The sequence below is a fragment of the Plutella xylostella genome, chromosome 27 (assembly GCF_932276165.1).
Source record: "Plutella xylostella chromosome 27, ilPluXylo3.1, whole genome shotgun sequence".
NCBI lineage: Eukaryota > Metazoa > Arthropoda > Insecta > Lepidoptera > Plutellidae > Plutella > Plutella xylostella.
Genome location: NC_064007.1, coordinates 1588414 through 1611726, shown reverse-complemented (window position 1 = coordinate 1611726; position 23313 = coordinate 1588414). Strand labels below are relative to the sequence as shown.

Genomic DNA, 23313 nt, shown 5'->3' with positions numbered 1-23313 from the left:
GAATTAGTCGGAATTCTTACACATTATCTATAATTTGTAGAAAAAGCTCTTAGCATTAAGCCATTGTACATTTATTTCTAAAATTAAATAAATAAATCATTCTCTACCCATTTCTGCATCCATTTCACATAATCCTCTTATTTGTTCCAAGTTTCCTTCACACCTACAACTCTTAACCATCCCCCCACCTCCCCAGCATGGAGATCAAAGTGGAGCCCGGCATGGAAGGAGCCTTAGTCCCTCGCGTGGTCAAGGAGAGGAAGAAGCACGACCGGTTCAACGGCATGAGCGAGGAGGAGGTGTCTCGGCGCACCCTGCCCGACCATCTGCAGGAGAACCTGGATATCATCATTGTGAGTATGATATCGATGCGATACTCTTGTTGTACAATGTTGTAGCAGTAGTTTAGTGTGCACGCTGTGTTGTTCTTGTTTTGTAGGACTAGAAACTGTGGTAGCTTTTCGGTTGAGTGCTGCGTTATTCTAGTAGCATAGCTGTATTGTTCATGCTTTGTAGAAATATTTGTAGGCGTCGTGTATGCTGGTAGAAGATGTTTTTAGTATTATATCCCTTTATATAGGGTGTTGCAAAAAGGGTATACTAAGCCGAATTTTGATATTCTGATTCATTTTCGAGCTTACATATAACATGCTGCACACGTAGGCTTAGTATATCCTTTTGCAACACCTTTTATGTTTCCAATAAATAATTTAATAAGTAATAAGTTACTTATGTCATTAAATTTGTTATTACCTATCACAATGACCTAGTATTTCCCAGAATCCCCAAGTCAACAGCTAGTATTTTGGCAATCAATAATACTAATATTTAAGAAATATATCATTTGACTTACTCACATACACTCCACCTCTAAACATCACCTAACCTCATCCAACCTCCACAGATCGGCATAAACCCTGGTCTCTTCGCGGCGTACAAGGGCCACCACTACGCCGGGCCGGGCAACCACTTCTGGAAGTGTCTGTACCTGTCCGGCCTCACGCGGGAGCAGATGAGCGCTGATGAGGATTATAAGGTAAAGTTGCTGGTCGAATTTCGACCAAGGTCATTGGTCAAAGACTGCCAGATTTTAAGCAGGTGTATATTATAGCGTCCAAATAATGTTTGACTTGATTAGTGTGCATAAATAAAAGATATGTTCACAGTATACATTAGCACTCTTTCATCACAGTTATAAAACAATACAATACAACAAGAGAGGCTATCTTCCATCAAATCTGACAATATGGATGGAAATTTCATTTTTGTTGCTGCAAATAGCAATTTAAATATTCGAGCAGTAGGTAAATAAAAAAATACCTAACACTGAGTTGCAGAAAGGATCTTTAAGTTAATGTCGGCATTAAATGTATTGTTGCCTTGCTTTGACAGTATACGGACAGAAAGAGATAAACATAGATTTAATGTCGACATTAGCGTAAAGTCCCTTTCTGCAACTCGGCATAAGTTGTCCTTCCCATTCTTAAAATTAATGTAACAACACTTTTCTCTCAGCATCTTCATTACCTATCTTTTTCTCCACAACATTAATGGTTCACTGCTTGAGAAACCTATTAGTAATACTCTTCGTTTATCTATCTATATTTGCAATAACATTATAATTTTCTTCCCCAGCTGCTAAACTTCGGCATAGGCTTCACGAACATGGTGGCGCGCGCCACCAAGGGTTCCGCAGACTTAACCAGACGGGAAATAAAGGAGGGTTCCGCGATCCTGCTCGAGAAGCTACAGACGTTCCGGCCTAAAGTCGCCGTGTTTAATGGCAAGCTGATATATGAGGTGTTCTCGGGGAAGAAGGACTTCTGTTTTGGAAAGCAACCGGATACGATCACTGGGACTAATACTGTGAGTATGATGTGGTTTTGTTCTTACATTATGTATGTGTATTTCTTATGCTTTCATACAAAAAGTACTGAACTATTGAATTTTAATACCCTCCCATCTGAAACTTATAATACATGCGAAATCCCAACCGTTTCTAGAACGATAAAATAAAAATAACAGTAAATCCTTGATGCTTGGTCAGGATCCATTTTATTTAACTATTTGATGTAAATAAGGTTCAGTCTGTGTAGTGTAAGAAGCTGACCGTACACCTCTAGGAGAGATTATTTTTTTATATGATAACCAACTTTCTACGTCTAATCTACATATTATTATATTTGTAGAAACAATTAAACATCTAACCATCTCTCTCCCCCACAGTACATGTGGGTGATGCCATCCTCCTCTGCCCGCTTCACTCAACTCCCCTTACCTCTAACCCACATACAGCCATACACAGTGGAAATACCAGCACTCTAACCATCTCTTTCTCTCCCAGTACATGTGGGTAATGCCGTCCTCCTCGGCTCGCTGCGCCCAACTTCCCCGAGCAGCAGACAAGGTGCCCTTCTACGCAGCCCTCAAGAAGTTCCGAGACTATCTGAATGGACTAGTCGCTCATATTGAGGAGTCGGAGCTGGTGTTCCCGGACACGACTAGCCGACGGCCGCAGGATGAGCTGGAGATACGGAGGTATGTGGTCATAAATGAGAAGGTTAAAATCGGTTCATCCGTTTAGGAGACAGACAGAAAAAAAACGTTGAACTTAACTGTCGTTCATTCATTCGTTCGTTCGGTTTAAAGACAATGGTAGGCTTAGTTATGTCAAATTAGCGAATAGTCTTTTTACGGATGGATCGATTTTTGATGAAATATAAATAGTGTCGATTTAGACAGCTTTCAAACAAAAGCAACCGCTTCCAAATCGGGGTATCTGTTTCGGAGCTACACGGCTAGAAATAGTCCCCATATTTCGATAGCGGTTATTATTATTATTTTTATTATTATTATTTATTTTATTATCAGACAAGAAGTCCATAGCAGTTAGTAATACAATGTTCTTACATCTAGTGTTAGTAGGCATATATATACAACAAGAATATGTTAATTGGTGTGTAACCGCATCCATCTCTGAGTCAATGGAGAGTCCCATCGATCAGCAAAGACACTGAGGATGCTGTTGGTACTGCAGCGGATGCGAGCCATCAGAGATGCACATCTGTTCCTAATGATGGCGGCAAAACCATTTATACTTGCTTCCATAAACATCCCCGAAGCACTACATCGCCACGGCAGCCCCAACAGAACCCTCAGTGCATTATTATACTGGACACGCAGGTCGCTGTATGTCCGCTGGGTAAAGTCCACCCATAGGCTGCAGGTGTAGAATGATTGACAGTAAGCTTTAAACAGCGTTACTTTAACTGGCTTCGTACACCGTGCAAACCTACGGGCTAACATGTTGCAGCGGACAGCCAGCGACCTACGCTCCCGTTCAATGTCACAGTTATCTTTGAGGTCATCCGTCACCCAGTGGCCCAAATATTTAAACTGGGTAACTCTGCGCAAGGATGATCCGCAGAGCGAGACACACGGAATACTGTCATATTCCATGCCTCTCGCCCTGAAGACCATGAACTCGCTCTTTGTAACGTTATATTTGAGCCCCTGAGCCGCCGCATATGACTCGCAGATACTGATCAGTCTATTCAGAGCTTCAATCGATGGGCTCAGCAGCACCATATCATCAGCATAACTGATGTTATTGATGCAGACTCCGTCAACATGACATCCGATATTGGCGCTGCTGAGCTCAACGATTAGCTTATTTATATAAAAGTTGAAGAGGCGGGGCGAGCTCAGCCCCCCCTGTCTTACCCCGCACTCCAGCCGGTACACATCGGATTGCGAGCTAACCCATTTCACAGTATTACGCTGACTACTATACCAATACCTAAGTATCGACAGTGGCTCGATTTATCCGTATTAATTTTAGCTCTTACGTTTTCAAGTTGTTCGTTAGTGGCATAATTGCATTTGATATTAGCAATTTCTTGGCGTAAAATTAATATGTCCTTTAATAATTTCGTGACATCGACGTGATCAAAACAAACGTTATAAAGTCGTTCGCGTAGTCTGTAGCCGGTGGTTCAGTAGTTAGGGACTGCCTGATCGGCTTAGTGGCTCATCTCATCTTTTGAAGTGCTGAACCGATTTTGATGAAATGTAGCTATAGGTGGGTATAGGTTTGATTTAGTCAGCAGTCTAACAAAAACCACGCGTATAAATGACCATTAGTTTCCTAGATTACAAACACCCCGCGTTTTTCGATAGCGTGTATAAAGTCGCTCGCGTAGTCTGTACCCGGTAGTTCAGTAGTTAGGGACTGCCTCAACGGCCTGGTCGCTCATATTGAGGAGTCGGAGCTGGTGTTCCCGGACACGACTAGCCGACGGCCGCAGGATGAGCTGGAAATACGGAAGTATGGAAAGAAAGAAAATATGTATCGTTTTATCCACTCCCAAATATCAGTTTATGGTTTAATCGCGGATGGAGATAAGATTGGTCTATGTAGATCCATCGTGTACTTTAAGTTTAACTCTCTGACTGGCAAGGGAGCGCGAGACGTATAGCATGCGGGAAGGCGCTAATCGTGATTTCTTTATACGAAAACAATGCGAATGATATACCTATGTTTCAAAATTGTCGCCTGATCACGCAAGCCGCATTCCCCATCCACCGCAGGCCGGACTACCGCTACTATCCGAATGGAACGAGCTCTTTGTTTTGTGAGGATAACGATGAAAAACCGGCCAAGTGCGAGTCGGGCTCGCGCACAAAGGGTTCCGTAGCAGCAAATATAATAAACTTATTATGTCAATTTATTTTTTGATCTATCTTATAAGGTTCAGCCATCGTTTTCAGTGTAAGCACAATAACTTAACCAAAATTACAGTTAAATCAACCTATCTCAAAAACTATAAGAGATACTTTGATCAAACCAAAAATCGTTGAAAGAGTTAATTAGCATGCATCACCTCTATTTTTTTTAGAATTTTATACCCCGTAGTTATAAAAATAGAGGGGGGGGGACATACTTTTTACGACTTTGAGAGCTGATATCTCAAAAACCGTTCACTTTAAGAAAAATGTTTTTTAGAAAACTTTATATCATTTTAAAAGACCTTTCCATTGATACCCCACACGGGTATGTACATCGAAAAAAAAAATTTCATCCCTCAGTTACATGTATGGGGGGCTCCACCCCCAATTCTTTTTTTTACTATTTAGTGTCATATTTTTGTAGCGGTTCATACAACACATATTCCCATCAAATTTCATCACTGTAGTACTTATAGTTTCCGAGTAAATCGGCTGTGACAGACGGACAGACGGACAGACGGACATGACGAAACTATAAGGGTTCCGTTTTTGCCATTTTGGCTACGGAACCCTAAAAAGTAAATTGAAACGTCTTTCAAAAAGTCAAAAATATACCATTTTTTTTTGCATTACTCTGTTATTGGCCTATTATCACTCATCAGTTTATTATTAATGACTCTGTTAGTATTTCAATAATGAAATAAACAAAGATGCGAATTTTTTTCACGAAAATGAGGCTAGTTCATTCACTTACAAACCCATCCCTGCTTTCAGTGCCCGTGAAACACTATCACACCCAAACACCAGTAGCAACCGAACAAATGCCAATAACCCAGCGTTATCTTTCTCTAACACTTAGCGGTGGTTGCAGGCTGACCCAGGAGCCGGAGCCGGGCGAGACCATGATCCTCGAGGACGGCACCGAGGTGCCGCTGAAGAAGAAGAGGGGGCGGCCCAAGAAGGTGAAGCTGGAGAACGGGGCGGTGCCGCCCGCGCCGCGCCCGCGCCCGCCCCGACCAGCGCCTCTGGCTGATGGGGAGCAGGTGAGAACATAAGATAATTATGTGCTATAGTGGTAAAGTAAGCAGAAAGGGGGTGAGTTAGAAGCACAATCTGTATAATATAGGAACGGGGTGCAAGAAGTAAAAGACAAATAGAGCGAGCGCCTGGCAAAAGTTTGCCGTCTTGACTTGCGCGTTCTAGGTGTGTAGAAAATGTACTCCCCACATTGATAAGTAAGCAACAGTGTGTGAAAATAGAAGATTACGCGACTTTTCCAGTGTCGGAGAACAAAAGCAGCATAGTTAGCATAAATCTCGCAAATGCATGTTGTACCATCACGGATGTGGATGTCTTGGTGAGTCTCTGAAGAAGGAGAGGGGGCGGCCCAAGAAGGTGAAGCTGGAGAACGGGGCGGTGCCGCCCGCGCCCGCCCAGGCCCGCGCCCTTAGCTGATGGGGAGCAGGTGAGAGGGGGGCTGCCTTGGCAGATTTTTGTTACAGCGGCCGTGGGTTTTGAGTGATACATTAGACAACACATCCTGTTACTGAACAAGTGAACAGCCCTATACGGGCCTTAGGTACACTACTTGCCACATCGGTCACAGGCGAAAACGATGTCATAAAAATAAGCTAATTCATCTATGCGGTGTATGGTTTAACGACGGTCCGCATCGCAAAAGTTACTCTATGATTTTATATAAAAATTTGTACGATCCATAACGCTACCCTAAAAACAGCACTGACTATAACTATACGTATCCTAATACACGTTATCATTTAATACTGCCATCATTTTCTAAATTGCCGGGTTATTTTGCAGCATTGCATACTCTCAATATTTACCTTTAACTCCACCATTAAACTTGATCAACTAACTCAACCCCCACTTCCACAGCCCCCAAAAAAGAAGCGCGGTCGTCCCAAGAAGGTCCGTCCCGAGGACCAGCAGTTCCTCATGCAGCAGCAGCAGCCGCTGGAGCAGCCGTACCTGCACCACCAGCTCATGCCGCACGGGCAGGCGGAGAACGTGGTGAGTAATAATAATACTATACTAATACTTTTTCTCAAATATGGTTTCTATGCAAGCTTTTCTATGTTATCGAACGCTTTTAGGCCGACTAAACTGGTAAACCAAATGCCTATTAAAGGTGGGTAGGTATAGGTGGTACCTTCTCAAAATCATTCTTAGGAGCCCAAGCCACGTCATTGGTCCGCGCTATGCCGCTCGCGTGCTATTGTTCTACGCCGCTTTGAATGCTTTCTTATCATTTGTTCACAACTGTAGCGCAAAGAGACCTCATTTCGTATTTATTTCCTTATTATTAATGAAAGTCAAATAAACTACTCCCCATTACTAAATTGTAGTTCTTTTGCTCTACGATTTCTATAGTACTAATAATTGTTCTAATTTCTGTTGCAGCAACAAGAGCAGTCTTCGTTCGGCGCGGGGCTGGGCGGCGCGGAGCTGGGCGGGGGCGGCATGATGTACGACGCGCCCGCCGGCGACGCCAGCACGTATTATCAGCAGCAGAATGCCGGTATGTACCTAATTATATACATAATAATATGCTCACGACTGTAATACCCGAAGAGGTAGTCAGAGGTAACTCCCAAGCGAGTCACTTTTCGCTGTACTCACTTGATAGATCGCCGTTTTTGAAAGTGTTCAATACACTGAAGTTGTCAGGTAAGTGGGCAATCCGACATTCAGATGTTTTCAAGCTGAACGAAGGCCTCTGACTAGGAAGCAGCAACCGGGACCCACGGCTTAACGTGCCGTCCGAAGCACGGAAGCGTCCAGAAAAGAACCACTTGAAATCGGTCACCCATCCAATGGTGCCATGTGTTCCTTCACCAATGATCAGTTACTGTCACGGAAGCCAGCTCGACTATGGACGCCGGTATTGGTCTGTGATAGTGTCTACAGCAACAGGAGCAGTCTTCGTTCGGCGCGGGGCTGGGCGGCGCGGAGCTGGGCGGGGGCGGCATGATGTACGACGCGCCCGCCGGCGACGCCAACACATATTATCAGCAGCAGAATGCCGGTATGTACCTACATACATACATAAATATGTACGGTCAGGTGCAGAGAAACCTGACCCCCCTCTCATAGTAACAACGCTTCTGACGAGAGTCAGGTATCTCTGCCCCTTACTGTACCTACATACATACATAATTATGCCCACGACTGTAATACCCGAAGGGGTAGCATAAAATGGAGGAAGTTAGATTAGTGCATTTACTTACACAATAGAAGAAGAAGAAGTCAGAGGTGAGGAAGAAGAAGAGTCACCCGCTTTTCGCGATACATTTGTATAGGTCGCGTATCGCCGTTTTTGAATGTGTACAATGCAATGAAGTTGTCTGGTAAGTGGGCAACCCGACTGTCAGATGTTTCAAGCTGCCCGAAAGTCTCTGACTAGGAAGCAGCAACCGGGACCCACGGCTTAACGTGCCGTCCGAAGCACGGAAGCGTCCAGAAAATAATCTATCTTAATAACATACATACATACATACATCCATCCTGACGTCCCTCAGCAGGGACAAAGGGCTTTGAGAAGATTTCTCCATCTGGCTCGATCTTGGGCAGCGGCTGCGAGATCCTCCCACTCCATCCTCATAACCTTTGCCTCATCTTAATAACATAACAAAGTATAAATAATTTGTACTGCGGTAACATAATTTACACTATTTTATTCTTATACCACAGGAAACAGCATGGACGGTTCACTGGGCTACGCGCGCCAGACGCCCGTGCCGGCGTCGAACCCGGCACCGTCGTACATCGAGCCGAGAGCCGTCTACTCACCCGCGCAGCCCAGGTAATAATTACTACTACTACATTGATACTAAAACATTATGTACTTCGTTTCAATTCAGCTAAAGCTGCGTACAGACCGGGCCAACGAACGCCAACGGTAATCCCAACGATGGATATTTATCATACATAATACAGGGCAGATTACAGCAACGAAGGTCAACGAAACCCGTGCGTTGGTGTTCGTTGCGCCGGTCTGTACGCAGCTTAAGATGATTCCTGTGACGATTTGAGTTGAACGGTTTTACGGAAGGCCCATATTGCTATTCAATACAATAAATGTATTGTCGTGTGTGCCGTAGTTTTCCCAACAAACTCTCATAATGAATGGATCATTAACCACCGTGTCTTCGTTACGGCGCGGCATATAAACCGTAGAGTTTGTAGATTTTGACGGCGAAAAAACCAATGCTTCAACTAAGGGCCTTAAATCCACTCCTCCTTTTGTGTCTTTCTAGCCTTTTCCTTAATTAGGTCGACTTTGTGCGTTATGTCACGCCATGTTACCCTGTGTCATATCCTCTTTCACTCTACACTCTCTTATATTTATGTTTTTTAATTCCTATTTGCAGACATGCACAATTCGCACACAGCCCGGCCGGGGCGGGCGCGGGCGCGGGGGCGTCTACGCCCACTTACTCGCCCAGGCCAGCCGGCACGCCGCAACCACAGGTGCCTAACTTTCACATTAGCTCAACAAAAATGCCATCAAATATTATCATAGACACATTTTGTGAATACAAGAAAACGATTAATACCAGGTTGCTGAAAGGAACTTTAAGCAACTAAATGTATGTCTGCCATTTTCTGTCCGTATCCTGTTAAAGTAAGGCAGCAATACATTTAAGTTCGACATTAGCTTAACTTTCCTCTGTGCACCTCTGCGTGAAACGGAACGAAACGAGAACGAAAAAGTAATAAGAAGGTGTAGACAGAGGTTAATAGTTACAGTGCACTCAAGATTATAGATATGTAAGTTTTTTCACGATGTTTTCCGCACCATAAGAGCACTTGGTATATTTGGTTATGTATCAAGTGTACCTATCTTATAAAGAAACGGAACACTTTTATCACTTTATAATCCCTTCACCACGGTTGCAAATTCTACATAGAACCAAAGAATGCTTATTTCTCTCTACATTACTCTCTCACACTGTTACAAATAATCACTATACCTAAATGTTTCCGTACCCACAGTTCCCGCAATCGCCAGCGGCCTTCTCCCAGCCGTCGCCGCCGCGCTACGCCCCCGCCGGCGCCGCGCCCCCCTACCCCCCGCAGTACCCCCCGGCGCCCTTCCACCACCCGCACTACGACTCTAGGGAGCCCGCGCCACAGGTAACTAATAATAAAATAGTAAAATGACAATAACATACCCGAAAAACTTTATAAATACAAAGAAGGAATCGAAAACGGGACTTCGGCATAGCAAGTCAGGGGCGCCCGCTACACCATTCGGTTATCAATGTCTGGTAAGTATTGTAGCACATAGACCCTGCAGTGGACATAGCCCCAGCAGTACTTTCCGGCTCCCGTTTACCACCCGCACTACGACTCCAGAGCTTTTTAGAGCCCTAATCTTCGTCAAACAATTCTTCAATTATGTCATTTCATAGGATACGGTGACTTGTATCCACCAGGAACATCCTGCCTATATTCTTCATGTAACCATTCGTGAACATTCTCACCCTTTTTATTTTTGCAGCCACTTCGACCTATTCCGGAACCCAGTTCGACCAGTTAATACATAAATACATAAATTTTCTTAGTTTTATGTTTTCTACCCCAACATCTATATTTTTCTGATATTTATAGCTCGCCTCGATTGTTTGCCCCTCTCTTATTTATAATTATCTCTTCCCTCAGCCACTCCGACCGTTCTCGCGCTCGCCCGGCCCCGCGCCGTTCCCGGCCGCGTCGCCCGCCGCCAACTCGTTCACGATGTCGCCCGCAGCTCGCAGCTACTCCGCCTCGCCCGCCTACTCGACGCACAGCTCGCCCGCGCCTCGCACCCCGCACTACGCCGCCGCGCAGGTCAGTCGCCGGCATTGACATATATATTACTGCGTAAGGACACGCCAAACCACTCAAGAAAATGGCACCCGCGCTTTGTCCCTAAAATAGACATTTTAGGGCCAACGGTCATCAGTCGGACGGAGTGTGACGGAGAGATGAGTCTTTGTTTCTTGTGTAAATATGTCTATTTTTGTTGTGAAAGCCTACAAAAACTATGATACGAAGGTCAAAAAGGAATATGGAATATCGTATCATCCTTAATTAATAAATAAACACATTTTAAAGCGATAATTATTTTACTACCAAAGTCTACAATGGCCGCACGATGTAACCTTGTACGGACGTTCGCATGCAACTCACTCACATTATTATGTACCTACTGTCCGGTGACGGTAAAATATGAACGCACGTACAAGGTTGCGTCGTCAGGATAAGTAGCTCGGCTCTGACATAGTTCCAACAAATTATGACAGATGGCAGTTATTTTGCATGTATGAAGAAGGTTTGAGTAAAATGTTCTGAAGGGTTAGATTCTTAGGGTTCTGAAGGTTAGATTCTGAAGGGTTAGGTTCCTTCCTTTTGAAATCATTGGTCGCCGGTGGCTCACTGTCGCCTGCAGCTCGCAGCTACTCCGCCTCGCCCGCCTACTCGACGCACAGCTCGCCCGCGCCTCGGACCCCGCACTACGCCGCTGCGCAGGTGAGTCGCCGGTGACTCACTCCACGAGTCTCCTGAGACACGACACGTCTAGTCTACGTGAGGAGTGCCACGATTAGTCTACCCCAGAGGTCGTCGGTTGTTTTGCAGACATGGCCCACTGCTGTTTCAGCTTACTTAGATTATAAAAGCTAATAGCTTAGCTTAGAACTATGGTTACCACTATAGCCTAGGTGGTAACCAAAGTTCTCTGACGATAAAATTTATTGACATTTTAAAATGTTGCTGATTCTACGGTTAGCAAATGGTTCATCCTATAAATATTGTAAACGTGAAAGTTGGTAAGTATGGATGGATGGTTTGATATTTGCTACGCAAAGACAACTAGACAAATTTTTCTGAAATTTAGCATGTAGCAAGCTGAGTTCTCGATTAACACATAGATACTTTTTACCCCGTAATATTAATTTATTAAAGAATTCCGGTAATTTAAATTTTAAATCGTTTGACAAACTATAAAACTCGCGACAAAGAGTGTATTAGGTAATAAACAATCCCCCTTCCATTTCCAGACAACCCCAACCCCAGCCGCGCCGGGCGCCGGCAACCTCTGCGGCGAGCTATCAGCGGACATGGACTCACGCTCCCCGCCCTGCGCACTGGACTTCTCCCCGCCCTCGCCCGCCGACCAGCAGGAGAACCAGGTCAGGATGTAGCCTAGTATAAAATATGTATACAGGGTTATATATCAAAGCCCGAAAATTAAATCAGAATGTCTAAATTCGCGAAAAAAAAGCATAGTAACTATTTACTATGCTTTTTAAAAAGTCACGTGACCAACCAAGTTTCTATAGAAATTGATATATTTTTACGCGAATTTTTAAATTCCATTTTCGGACTTAGATATAACATGCTGCACATGTAGGTTTTGGCTTTATACTCTTTTTGCAACAACCTGTATAATAATATGATTATAATATATATGGAATATAGCACGTCATAAGAGCGCATTGTCTGTAGATCTCCGTCGTTCTACCTATGACGTTGTATAGTTGGTAACTCATCAGAGTGCTCATGCATTTTGCATACAGCATGTAACTTTCCACCAAACGACCTATAGCTAACACACACTAACACTCCCCTCTCTCCACAGACGTCATCAGTAGGCAGCGAGATGTCGGTGGGCGGGTCGTGCGCGCCGCCCGCCCCCGCGCGCCCCTTCGACGCGCCCTACCGCCGCCACGGGCGCCTGGACAGCCCCCGAGACCACTACCAGGACCAAGGTACTAACACACTAAACACTTTAAACAGTGTTTAACAGGTGTTTAAAACAGTTTGTAGGCGTTTGACAGCGCTAAACATCTGTTAAATATCTGTCATCATCTGTCTAAGCTTTTGTGGTAATTCCCTTTAAACCAAGTTTAACAGGTGTTTAAAACGAAATTAGGAAATTTATTAGGCTTTTGACAGCACTAAACATTTTTCGTTTTAGACACCTGTTAAACTAGGTTTAAAGTGGTTCGTGGTAATACAGTTTTAGCTCAGTTATGTATGACATGTCTAAGTGACGTCTTGTCAGAGGTGTCAGTAAGTTTAGTAGTGAGATGCCCCTTCGCCGCTCCCTACCGCCGCCACGGGCGCCTCGACAGTCCCCGAGACCACTACCAGAACCAAGGTATGATGCTTCCGTGCTTCAGACGGCAAGTTTAGCCGTGGGTCCCGGTTGCTGCTTCGGCAGTCGTCGTTAAGCCTAGTCAGAGACCTTCGGGCAGCTTGAAAACATTTGTCAGTCGGGTTGCCCACTTACCCGACAACTCTCTCAGCACAAGCTTGCTTGTGTTGGGGTCCACCAACCCGCACTAGGCCAGCTTGGTGGACTAGGCCTACAACCCTGTCTTCATTGGAAGGAGACCCGTGCCCCAGCAGTGGGGACGTGATGGGTCGTGATAAAGGTATGATGACTGACTTATATTTGACTTGGTCCTATGCCCCTAGATTGGGCAGAGGGTTTCCAGTGACTCCATCACAACCGGTCTTGAAGCTTCGCGTTTGATTTCACTCCAAGACTCTGCTTCGACTGTAAAGTCTATCTATGTATACCATATCCTTTCTATAGTTATTCTATATCAAAATATGAATTAACTAACCTCTATATCTTGTTTCCCAGGTCAAGTGGCAGGCAGCCCGCAGTTAGACCAGATGCACCAACACCAGCATCCTTCCATGTACGGAAATAATTTCAACAGGTATCTTTATTATTTGTTTTACCCATACCTTGTCACGCCCATACTTCATACCACTTCGATGCTGCAAGCTTTCTTTGTATCAGACAGAATTATTATGGTTTTCAAATGTGAATTTCGTAGCTATGTGAAATGTTACGATTATCCAGTTTTGCACACTCATTTAACGTGTAGTGTGTGGTGGATGCGTAAATATAACGAATTCCTATTGTTGGAAATATAGTTAAATAACAAAGAATATAGTCAAATATGTGATTGATAAGTGTACGCGTTTCACTTTTTTCACTAAAATGTAAATAGTGATTTGAGCTACTGGATTTGATCGAATTTCGAGAAGTATGTAACTTTGTGATTAATTTAACCATTCGCTTTCAATTAGCCACTCATAAACTTCCCTCTTCCTTTTATAAACCCTTATTTTTGTTTTATATTACATCACACACATGCTTCTATCATATACCATACGTATACCCAAGTTAAACTCAGCATGTAGATAAATGGACACTGAATGAAATATTTGTTATGAAGCTGATCCGAAAGAGATACCATTAGAAAATCGCTTGGGTATTACGTATTATAAGATCGAAAACACATTCAATTCAAGCTACACGTTGACTCTATAGGGTCTTGTTAAAGTGGTATAGTAAGTTAAAAGGGCGTGACTCAGGAGGTCATTCTGAAAATCTTTCTTTTGTTCTACAACCTTTGGAATAATTTACTTCACGAATCAAAAGTCGTAGACCAAAATTAGTGTTATTAGAATAACTCCCTGAATCACCTCTTTTCGGCTTACTATACTTTTTGGAACACTCTCTATAACCTGACCGTTCCCTCCACAGATCGACCCCCGAGAGCTCAGGCGGTGGCGCCACGCCCTCCGGAGTAGGGTCCCCGTTCAGCGCGCACGCGTTCAGACCGCCTGATGCGCATCCTGGTAAGAATAATATTTATATTAGTTATAGCTTCTCATCATCAGCAGTTTCTCACTTGAGTAAATAAAGCTAATCGTAAACTTAATCATATTCAACTATAATTCAGAAGATAAAAAGCTATTTCACTTATTTTTATTTATGAACTCATGTGTTATGTAGCTAATAATCGTTCCTTGTCCTTCGTCGCCGTCTTTTAAACGGGCTGGGTGCCGTTTTCTTCATTTAGATCATCACAAGACAATTATTATTAACAACAACACAACAGAACTGCTAGAAGTAGGCCACGGCTCGACAGTGCATACAATTACATAGAACCTGTTTACATCCAGGCTTTGTCAGCCGTATATATGTGAAGACCTAACTCAATGCGGCACCCCACACGACTTTATCAGTACCTTAACTTATATAATCTCTTACCCCCAGGTTCACCAGGCGGCGAATACCAGCAACAACCCAAACCGAAACCTCAAGACGTAGCGTCCAAGTCTCTCTCGGGTCTCGAATCCCTAGTGGACCAGATCCCGTCGATAGCGGATGGGGGCGGCAACGCGGCGGGCGGGAGCGCGCAGCCGGGGGCGGAGCCGGTTGCCGCCCCCCCGCCAGCGTTGGCTGAGTACCCGCCGTCGATATACGGCCCGTACGGCGCGTATGGGGGCGCGGCTGCCGCGGCGTATGGGAATAATGGGTGAGTTGGATTGAATTTTGTTGGTTGGTTGTTATGGAGAACTGCGCTTCTAATTTTAATAACGACATGAACTATATTTTTTATTGCATACTTCTTATACCTCGTTTACATTCAGCCGAAGTGAGCAGCGAAGTGGGCAGGGAAGGCGGCAGGGAAGTGGGCAGGGCAGTGTGTAAACGCGATACTTCTCATGCCGCTGACATTGCCACTCGCGCTGCCCGGCGCTCCCCTAAATGGCGGTTTTTTGTGCGGAAGTCAAAGGATCGGCAGCGCGAGCGGCAGTGCGTGTTTACATTCAGCTCCGACGCTCAGTACTCGCCGAGCGCCTGGAGGAGGTTCACTTGACTTAAGTTGATTGTCTAATAAATTTCGGGGTTTTAACATTTTTTATCAAGAGCTAATTTCTTAAGTAGGTACTATGGGTACATTCGAGTAACGCATGTGTCTTTTATTTCTACTACGGATAGTGATCGTTTAGGTAATTGCAACGACTGAACCGATTTTAATGCATCAGATAATGTTGTGTCGCTCCTTAGTGTTCGTTTCATTTTTTTGCCTATACATTTTTTCCCCCTATATAAAGCCGCGTACAGACCGGCCCAACGAACGCCAACGAACGAGTTTCGTTGACCTTCGTTGCTGCAATCTGCCCTGTATATGTATGATAAATATCCATCGTTGGGATAACCGTTGGCGTTCGTTGGGCGTACGTTGGCCCGGTCTGTACGCAGCTTTAAATGAGACCGCGGCGGATGTAATTATTTCGACGTCTGCCATTGCCGACACTTGAAAGCGAAGTGAGTGGTAGGGCAGTATGTGAACACACACTCCTCTCGATCCTGCTACAGCAATATTTAGGGAATTATTGCCGGCAGCGCGAGGGGCAGCGGCAGGGGCTGAATGTAAATGGGGTATTATGTTTAACAGTAGAAACCAAAATTAATCTACCATCATTATATTTGAAGACCAGATAGTGCTTTGGTTAGTGACTCAGGCTGCAGTGCTGAGAGTCCCAAGTATCATCTCTGACTGGTGGTGGCTCTAAGAGAAGGCCCATGTCCTGAAGTTGACTATATTTTACTAGCTGTATGTGTGATTCCGAGGCTCCTATACACTCATGAAACTTTTTACCTAACCTCTCTCCATTATAATTCCAGATACGGCGCCCCGTTCGTGGGCTACGGCGGCGGCTGGGGCGGGCAGCTGATGCGGCCCACGCCCGGCTACCTGTCCGACTGGCAGTACGGGTATGGAGCTGGAGTAGCCCCAGGGTATGTATCTTCTATGAGTAGGGTAGCGTGGGACGCCCTCCCAAGGGAATGCAAGTGAAATTAGGTGATTCGCCTCGCAAAAGGCGCTTTTTAGGTTCCTAGGGGAGCGTGGAATGTGTAAACGCATGCAGCAGTCAGAGGATTACCATTGTATCTAAAATCAGTCCCAAAACTATCAGCAGATTTAGACACGAATAAGCTCTTCAGTGAAAACCACTCTTTATATCTTAAAAGTTTAGATAGTGAGCAAGTAGCTCCATCAACTGCTCATGTAGTTTAATGATCCTTTCAACCAAGAAGCCTTGAACCTAACCTGTGATCATCGCCTCCACAGCTACGCCCCCTACAACACGCCCTACTACAACGGCTACGCGGGCCCGCCGCCCGCCCACCACCAGCAGTACCTGGGCGCGCCGCCCCTCCTCGACCTACACAAGCAAGAGGGTGGCGTGCCGGCCGTGCCCTCCGTGCCCAGTGTCGGCTTCCCCGGCTTCTGTTAGCCCAGTGCCAGCCCGCCCCGGACGGACGGGGAGTAACCGGGCACGAGGATTGGTGAGGTAAATGGATTGTGAGTGGTGATGATGAATCTCTGTGCTAGTTACCCTGGTGGAATGATAAAAATGTGAGGGGAAAACTGTGTTTTTAATGGGGAGGATGAGGATTGTGGTGTGAAAAATACTGTGGACAGTTTATATTTTTAATTAATTGCCTAGTTAAGTACATCTCTAAATATAGTATTTCTATAGTTTCCTATAATGTAAGTAGGTGAATTCGACTGTGTGGAGTCGCGAAGCAATGTAGTCTGTAAATCGTGTTTCAAACTGATCTATGAGCTTAATTTGTAGATGTTTATTTGTAAATATTGTATTGTTTACTTTGTCCATCACATGATTAATTTAGTAATCGATTGATTTTGTTTTTTATACATCACGCGGTTTTGTTGTTGTTGTCGGAATGTGTTAAAGGAGTAGCGCGGGAGGCGGGTTCGCTTATATCGTACTTAATTTTTTATATTTTTTTCGGTTTGATCTGTGATCGCGTAGTCTATGGCCATGGATATTGCCATATCTAAAAAAACAAAATGGCTCCGAGATTGGTTGGATTTTGATCTGTTTTCTGGAAACGGAAATGAACTAAATTAGTGAATGAAATAGTGAAAATAAAATTATGTGATAGGGAATGCCGTTTTCTTTCGAAAATGGTGGTTATGTAAATTATGAATTGGGCTCGGATGGTCCGTTTTTGAGTCTTGCCAATGGAGTTGTTTAGTTCTAGTCACTACAATGTCGGCTAGTCAATGTCTCGAGCTGCTGCGCCCCGCCTCCCGAACTATAAACTAACACACTGAACTATTTTTGTATGTACTTATTTAAAACATGCTGTCTTTTTACGGAGCTATGTTTTTTATGTACTTATTGCTATTACTTTTACTGATTTTTGTCAAATCAAACTTAATGAATTCAAGTTTTTGTTTTGCTATAGTATACTTATTTACAAGTTATACATACCTTACCTACATATCCTATGTAATTAATTATCGAATTGTTTTCGCCGGTGTGCAAGTATATGAGTTGTTGTTTATTGACAAAAGTCAGTGGGATTCTAGCCTATTCTGCCATCTGCAATGTGCATTTTACTTAATGTTACCCGACCAGTTACATGAACGTTTATACAATAAGTGCCCAATTCGTCGCGAGGGGTATTTTTAATTTACCATTATAACCATATTAGGTACGGCTCGAATATCGACCATGAATATTGAACATCAAACTAAAACACACTTAATTTCATGAGGTGTAGTGTGTTTTTGATTGCGTGTTGCGTGATTAGTGAATCTTGTTTTTTGTGACGTTTTATATCTCAGTGCACCGTGTCTGTTTTGTTGGCAAACTTGAAAAATTTAAAGTCATACGTTTGTATTTTTTTATGTTTCGCACTCGCTGTGGAATAAGCCGAGAGTAACAAAATGTCCTTAAATTGAAGGGGAACGGGGGGGTTTAGAAAGAAAACTTGTACAAAAACCATTTTAAACTTAGTAAATCCTTTTCTTTGCACAAATAAGGGAAAAAATCTTAAATGTAAGTGAAAAAAACGAAAATAACATACGTAAGAAAGACATATACGTTAAATAAAATAGGTTTATGTGAAAGAATTTATAAATAATATGGTGTGTGATGTTAGGCCGTATCGGTGGCCACGACTCGTGCTCAATCTTACGATAATCGCTCTTAGCGCCCTGGGATAGTGGCTATAATCGATCGTAGCCTAGTCGCCGATGCGTCACTGTTTCGGGGCGTAAATTTTATTTATTTTTGATTCAGAAAAATGAGTTTCAAAATGAAATCAACAGGGTATTTAAGATTGCTTAAGATTTATTATTTTATATTTATTTTTGATTATATTTTGGTGTGCGTTCGCGCTTCGTGTTACTAGAGTTATGTACTTACTTATTTTTTTTAGTTTATAATTAATTTGTCTGAACAATCGGTCGCCATTGTGTTTTTCTAAAACTACGAAACTAATCTCGCGTAAATACCACAGTTACCAATCCTACATATGATTTATTATGAATTTTCGAAAACCGCTTAGGAAAATAGCGAGAGTTGGGTCTCAAATATACGCATTGAAACTTATTTTATTAGTTTAAACTGCGTCACTGCCTAAAACCTAGTTCGGTGCTTATATTTGATTCAAAACACAGTATTAGATAACTAAATTAGCTAGTCAACTACTGAAACCAGTAAATGCAATGGCTAACCAAGTTCAGATGTTACAGTCAGCAAAAAAAACTTCACCATGATATTTTTTTGTCGATTTTTTGCGCTCGATACTTATAACTTTTTTTACCGTCGCTTTTTTGTATATAAAACTCGCGAGTGCTTAAGTACGCTTTTTGATAGGTATTTTATATTTTCCATCAAATGTTTTTTGTACAATATTATTATTGTGTGTACAGTTAGCAGAATCTGGTTAAAACATGTTTCTATTTTGCGGAATAAGTGGCAGTGATCAGAGTTTAAGCTGGGACTTAGTTACTTAATTAAATGAAAATTATCATACCTATGTACTTGAATAAGTTTATTTACCTTGATGGATTTCATTTATATTTTTTTGGGCTGTGCACCAATAATTATAAATATTTAATATGTATTAGCTCCTTTTACCTTATTAATAATATTTCTAAATGAATTGAGTACTTATGATATAGTTTTTGTTAAAATCATTTTGTTAATCCAATGTGTTATACTAAAAATACTTTTTATGTACCTTCTATGTGTACGTAACTTTGATATCGACTGAAATAATGTAGTATTAATTCTCGAATAACAACGATATGAGGGTAGTTTTAAAGCAATATTAATATTTAGTGAACGGGTGAATGATCAGTGTCACTTATTTTGTGTAAATTATACAAATGGTGTCAACCATTTATGTTTAAATATTAAATCTCATGCAATGTACATAAAAATTACCTTATATTATGTAACACCCCTTATTTTCTATAGGGAGGTTAAAAACAAAATACTGTTAGATGAAATTTGGTATTTATAACTATGGAAATTGCCTCAACAATGCCTAAAAACCAACTGTATCTAAAGTATTGAGATGATTTTATACGTGAAATGGTTGACACCTTTGCAATGTTATTATCAACTGGACATCAATCTACAGAACCATTTCAGCATTCTCAAGGCAAAAACCTACATTTTAATCTGGCAATAGGTATCAACATACCTACCAAATGATCCGATTTAAGATTTTTGCCTTAAGAAACTGTAATATCATTTTACAATTATGTTTCTGTATATAAGCGCTATTTACTTAACGAAAGTGAAGGCCTACATAGATGCTTCCATTAAGTTATATAGTTCGGTGCTAGCCCATTACCTTAGCCTGTTCTGTGCCAACGCAAACTAACACTTCTACCATAGTGTTAAACACCAGTTTGGCTTGGCGCAGGCAGCTGTCAACGCACTAATTTACTTTGGAGACTCGAATAGACTTTGTGATTGTTAGATTGTGTTTTTTCTCTCCTTTTAACACTCTCTCTTACTCTCTCTACACAAATAGACTTGGCCAATCCCGTTACGGGACGCAAAGTGGGAGTTAACAGTCCTGTCAGTTGATACAATTAGTTATATATATATATCTATGTATTGTTAACATTGGTTTTTTACTTGTGTATTATTATTAGAGTATCCTTACTTTTAGATTGAATGTTATTAAAATCAAACGCAACATTGACTGTATCAAGGTGACATTTGATTTTAGTAAAATCTCATCCCGATTCAAGTAGCGAAGCGGTCGCGGACGCGTCGAATTCAAAACTCAGTATTTCAGTTTGAGCATGTGATAGCGAGTTCGACGCGTTTCCGACCGCCAGGCGGCCCTGAATCGGGTCTGAACTGTCGACTTTCCTAGGAGGTGCATAATATTGTATATTAAACGAGTGTCGAGTCGGAAGGGAGTAACGTTAGCTACTAGTATAAGTCTCTATCAACGAGTTAGTGTTAGACTTTACCCACTTGTCATAAGAGGTATTACCGCTAGATTAGGCGCCGAGGCGAAATGCGCCGTATTGCGTGCGCAATAAGAGCCAGGCCGCGCCGGCCGGTGCAGCGTAGATCGCTCAACTATTTGTACAGTGTGTATATTTTTGTAAAATTCATTCTAACTGGTGGCAATATTTAATAAATGAAAATTTTTAAAGTCTCTAATGTTGTATGTAAACTTAGTACAATTGTTGTTACTGTGTTTCTTGTAATTATGAGTTTTTTTTGTATACTAAATGCTTTCTAAAGTATTAACACGGTGTAAGGGGTGGCCCTACGAAGCTTGGTTGTGAAACATTTGCTGTCCCTATCTGAAGCCTCACCTAGACCTAAGGTGACTTTTGCGTGCCAAACGAACTCTGAAATTAAGCATTCAATTCCAACCCTGAGACATATAAGTCTTATAGCTAGTATATGTATAGTAACTACTTTAAATCTCAAAAATTAGCTCTATATTTCTTTGATGAACATTTTGAGTATTTAAAGTATTGAAGGAAGGAATTGAATGTTCAATTTTAGAAACCCAGCGCAGGTTGAGAGCAATGTAAAGTAATCTCAAGATAATAAGCAATAAATCTTTAAAAAATAAACTATCCGTCGGCCTGTACTCATTAGTTAACTTCACAACAAAATGTAGAACTAAATACTTTTTGTGCTAGTCATTTCATTCGTACTTACTGCTTAGGCGCTTTTTCGGCCATAATTAGACAGTTTACCGGCCGTTTGCCATATTGTCCGGCCAATCGTAGCGTTTTGTACACCCGAGTTACCGTTAACCAACCGTTAACTAATTGCTATAAAGTGCGGCTATGAAACTGTGGCACTTGGTTAAAAGCGGCCATTGAAAACCGGGAAACCCAATTCGTGGATAAATATATTTTTCAATCACGTGCGAAGATTTTCGTTTTGAAATTTTATTTGTTTAGTAATATTTTTTATAGCTATAATGAATAAAATGCGTACAATGTTCTTGTAGCATCTTAAAGAATATGTTTCAGCGTGTTCCGAACGTATTATTGGGGTTCCCGTGTTGAGTCGTGGCTGCAACAGATGGCGCTGTCTGTAAAAACCACCACAATGTCGGTTCTACAAATCCGAGTGCTTAGAGATCTAAGTTGCATCGTACAAGTAATAAATAATACTGAATTCTATAGTCCCGCCTACCCTCGGTGGGTAAGGCGACGGAGTTGACTTCTAGCTCAATTTTATTGATAATTATTATGTATTTGTACTCGCTTGTTGATTACCGTTGATCCTAATATAGTTGTTTTCTTTCTGTATTAAACTCTGTTGTTGAACGTACATGTTAGGGAGGACTCACCAACTCGACGAACTCGCATTTGGACGGTGCTGGGGGCGGCCAACGTCGGCCCAACTTTGGGTCAACGTTGGCTCAACGTTGACGTGTCAATTATCGCTCGCTGCCGCCGTACGCGCTTTTAAAGTACAACTTAATGATATTTTGATTAACCTCTATTATTAATTATATAATATTATAGCTTCTGTTGGGCTCGGGCGGTACCTGGGTTCGGTTCTGAAACGCTAGCGGTAACGTGTTTGTACAGTTTTTAACGATACTTCTCATAGTGATGTAAGCAAGAAATATTTTTTAGCATAATAAGATCTAATCGAATTACATTTTAGTGTATGATAAAGTTAATCGAGGTTTTTCTAAAATTTCTTTAACTTTGTACCATTCTTTGTGCGTTTTTTATTTAACTTAAGTAACGTAATGTCTCATCTGCAACTGACTCCGTGGAATATAATATATTAGTAATTAATTAAACAGGAAGAATTTTAAAATACAACATTAATAATGGTTTAAGTAATGTATTATAAATAGGAGTAAGGTAAAAAGTTATTAACATTGTATGGAAAAATTGTGACAAAATTATAGTCATTTGTAATATTTATCCTTGTTTCATTCTGATCCTTTTCCAAGATACTGGTATTTTTTTAGGCGGTGAACTATCCAGCAGTTACCTAATTACAAAAAAACTACATTTATTTATTTATTCGATTATTTGTCTTCAAGGTGAAATTGGCAAGGAACATAAGTTCTTCTCTAAGCATTGGCCTGCCACTACTATACATCCATCATACATCGCTCTTTTTATATTGATTGAGACAAGTTAACAAATACATACAGTGTAGGTAGCGCCATCTAGCGTCTATTTACCACAGACAAATATAGAGATGGAGTGGTCAGCGTAGAACAGCTGATGCGCTTGGCAAAGAATAGCGAGGAGTATGCACAGTTGATCGCCACCTTCCAGTAGTGGAGAGGCACTACAAGAAGAAGAAGAAATAGAGATACTACTATTTAATGACTCAGAACAAAATATAGTGTAGGTAGCGCCATCTAGTAACTATTTACGATTCTATTTCTAAATTATTATCGGCTTGGCT

The 23313-nt window shown here is 42.1% G+C and overlaps 1 protein-coding gene across 11 annotated transcripts in view; it reads left to right on the top strand.

The window, feature by feature from the left end:
* The window catches only part of LOC105390882 (trithorax group protein osa), a 51373-nt gene extending 28558 nt beyond the window's left edge, over positions 1–22815 (top strand). For 9 of the 11 annotated variants that reach the window (XM_048631070.1, XM_048631074.1, XM_048631067.1 and 6 more), the window contains 18 exons: positions 197–353; positions 905–1036; positions 1636–1866; positions 2345–2538; positions 5600–5771; positions 6625–6759; positions 7657–7774; positions 8440–8551; positions 9120–9219; positions 9745–9885; positions 10414–10581; positions 11793–11924; positions 12374–12503; positions 13388–13466; positions 14303–14397; positions 14819–15080; positions 16238–16351; positions 16686–22815. In XM_048631070.1, coding sequence (XP_048487027.1) covers positions 197–353; positions 905–1036; positions 1636–1866; positions 2345–2538; positions 5600–5771; positions 6625–6759; positions 7657–7774; positions 8440–8551; positions 9120–9219; positions 9745–9885; positions 10414–10581; positions 11793–11924; positions 12374–12503; positions 13388–13466; positions 14303–14397; positions 14819–15080; positions 16238–16351; positions 16686–16851 — 2638 coding nt within the window. In that variant the 3' untranslated portion in view covers positions 16852–22815. Of the gene's footprint in view, positions 1–196; positions 354–904; positions 1037–1635; positions 1867–2344; positions 2539–5599; positions 5772–6148; positions 6194–6624; positions 6760–7149; positions 7268–7656; positions 7775–8439; positions 8552–9119; positions 9220–9744; positions 9886–10413; positions 10582–11792; positions 11925–12373; positions 12504–13387; positions 13467–14302; positions 14398–14818; positions 15081–16237; positions 16352–16685 lie in introns of all 11 variants that reach the window. The other 2 variants (XM_048631064.1, XM_048631065.1) reach the window with 2 other exon arrangements.
* Positions 22816–23313: the final 498 nt, after the last annotated feature.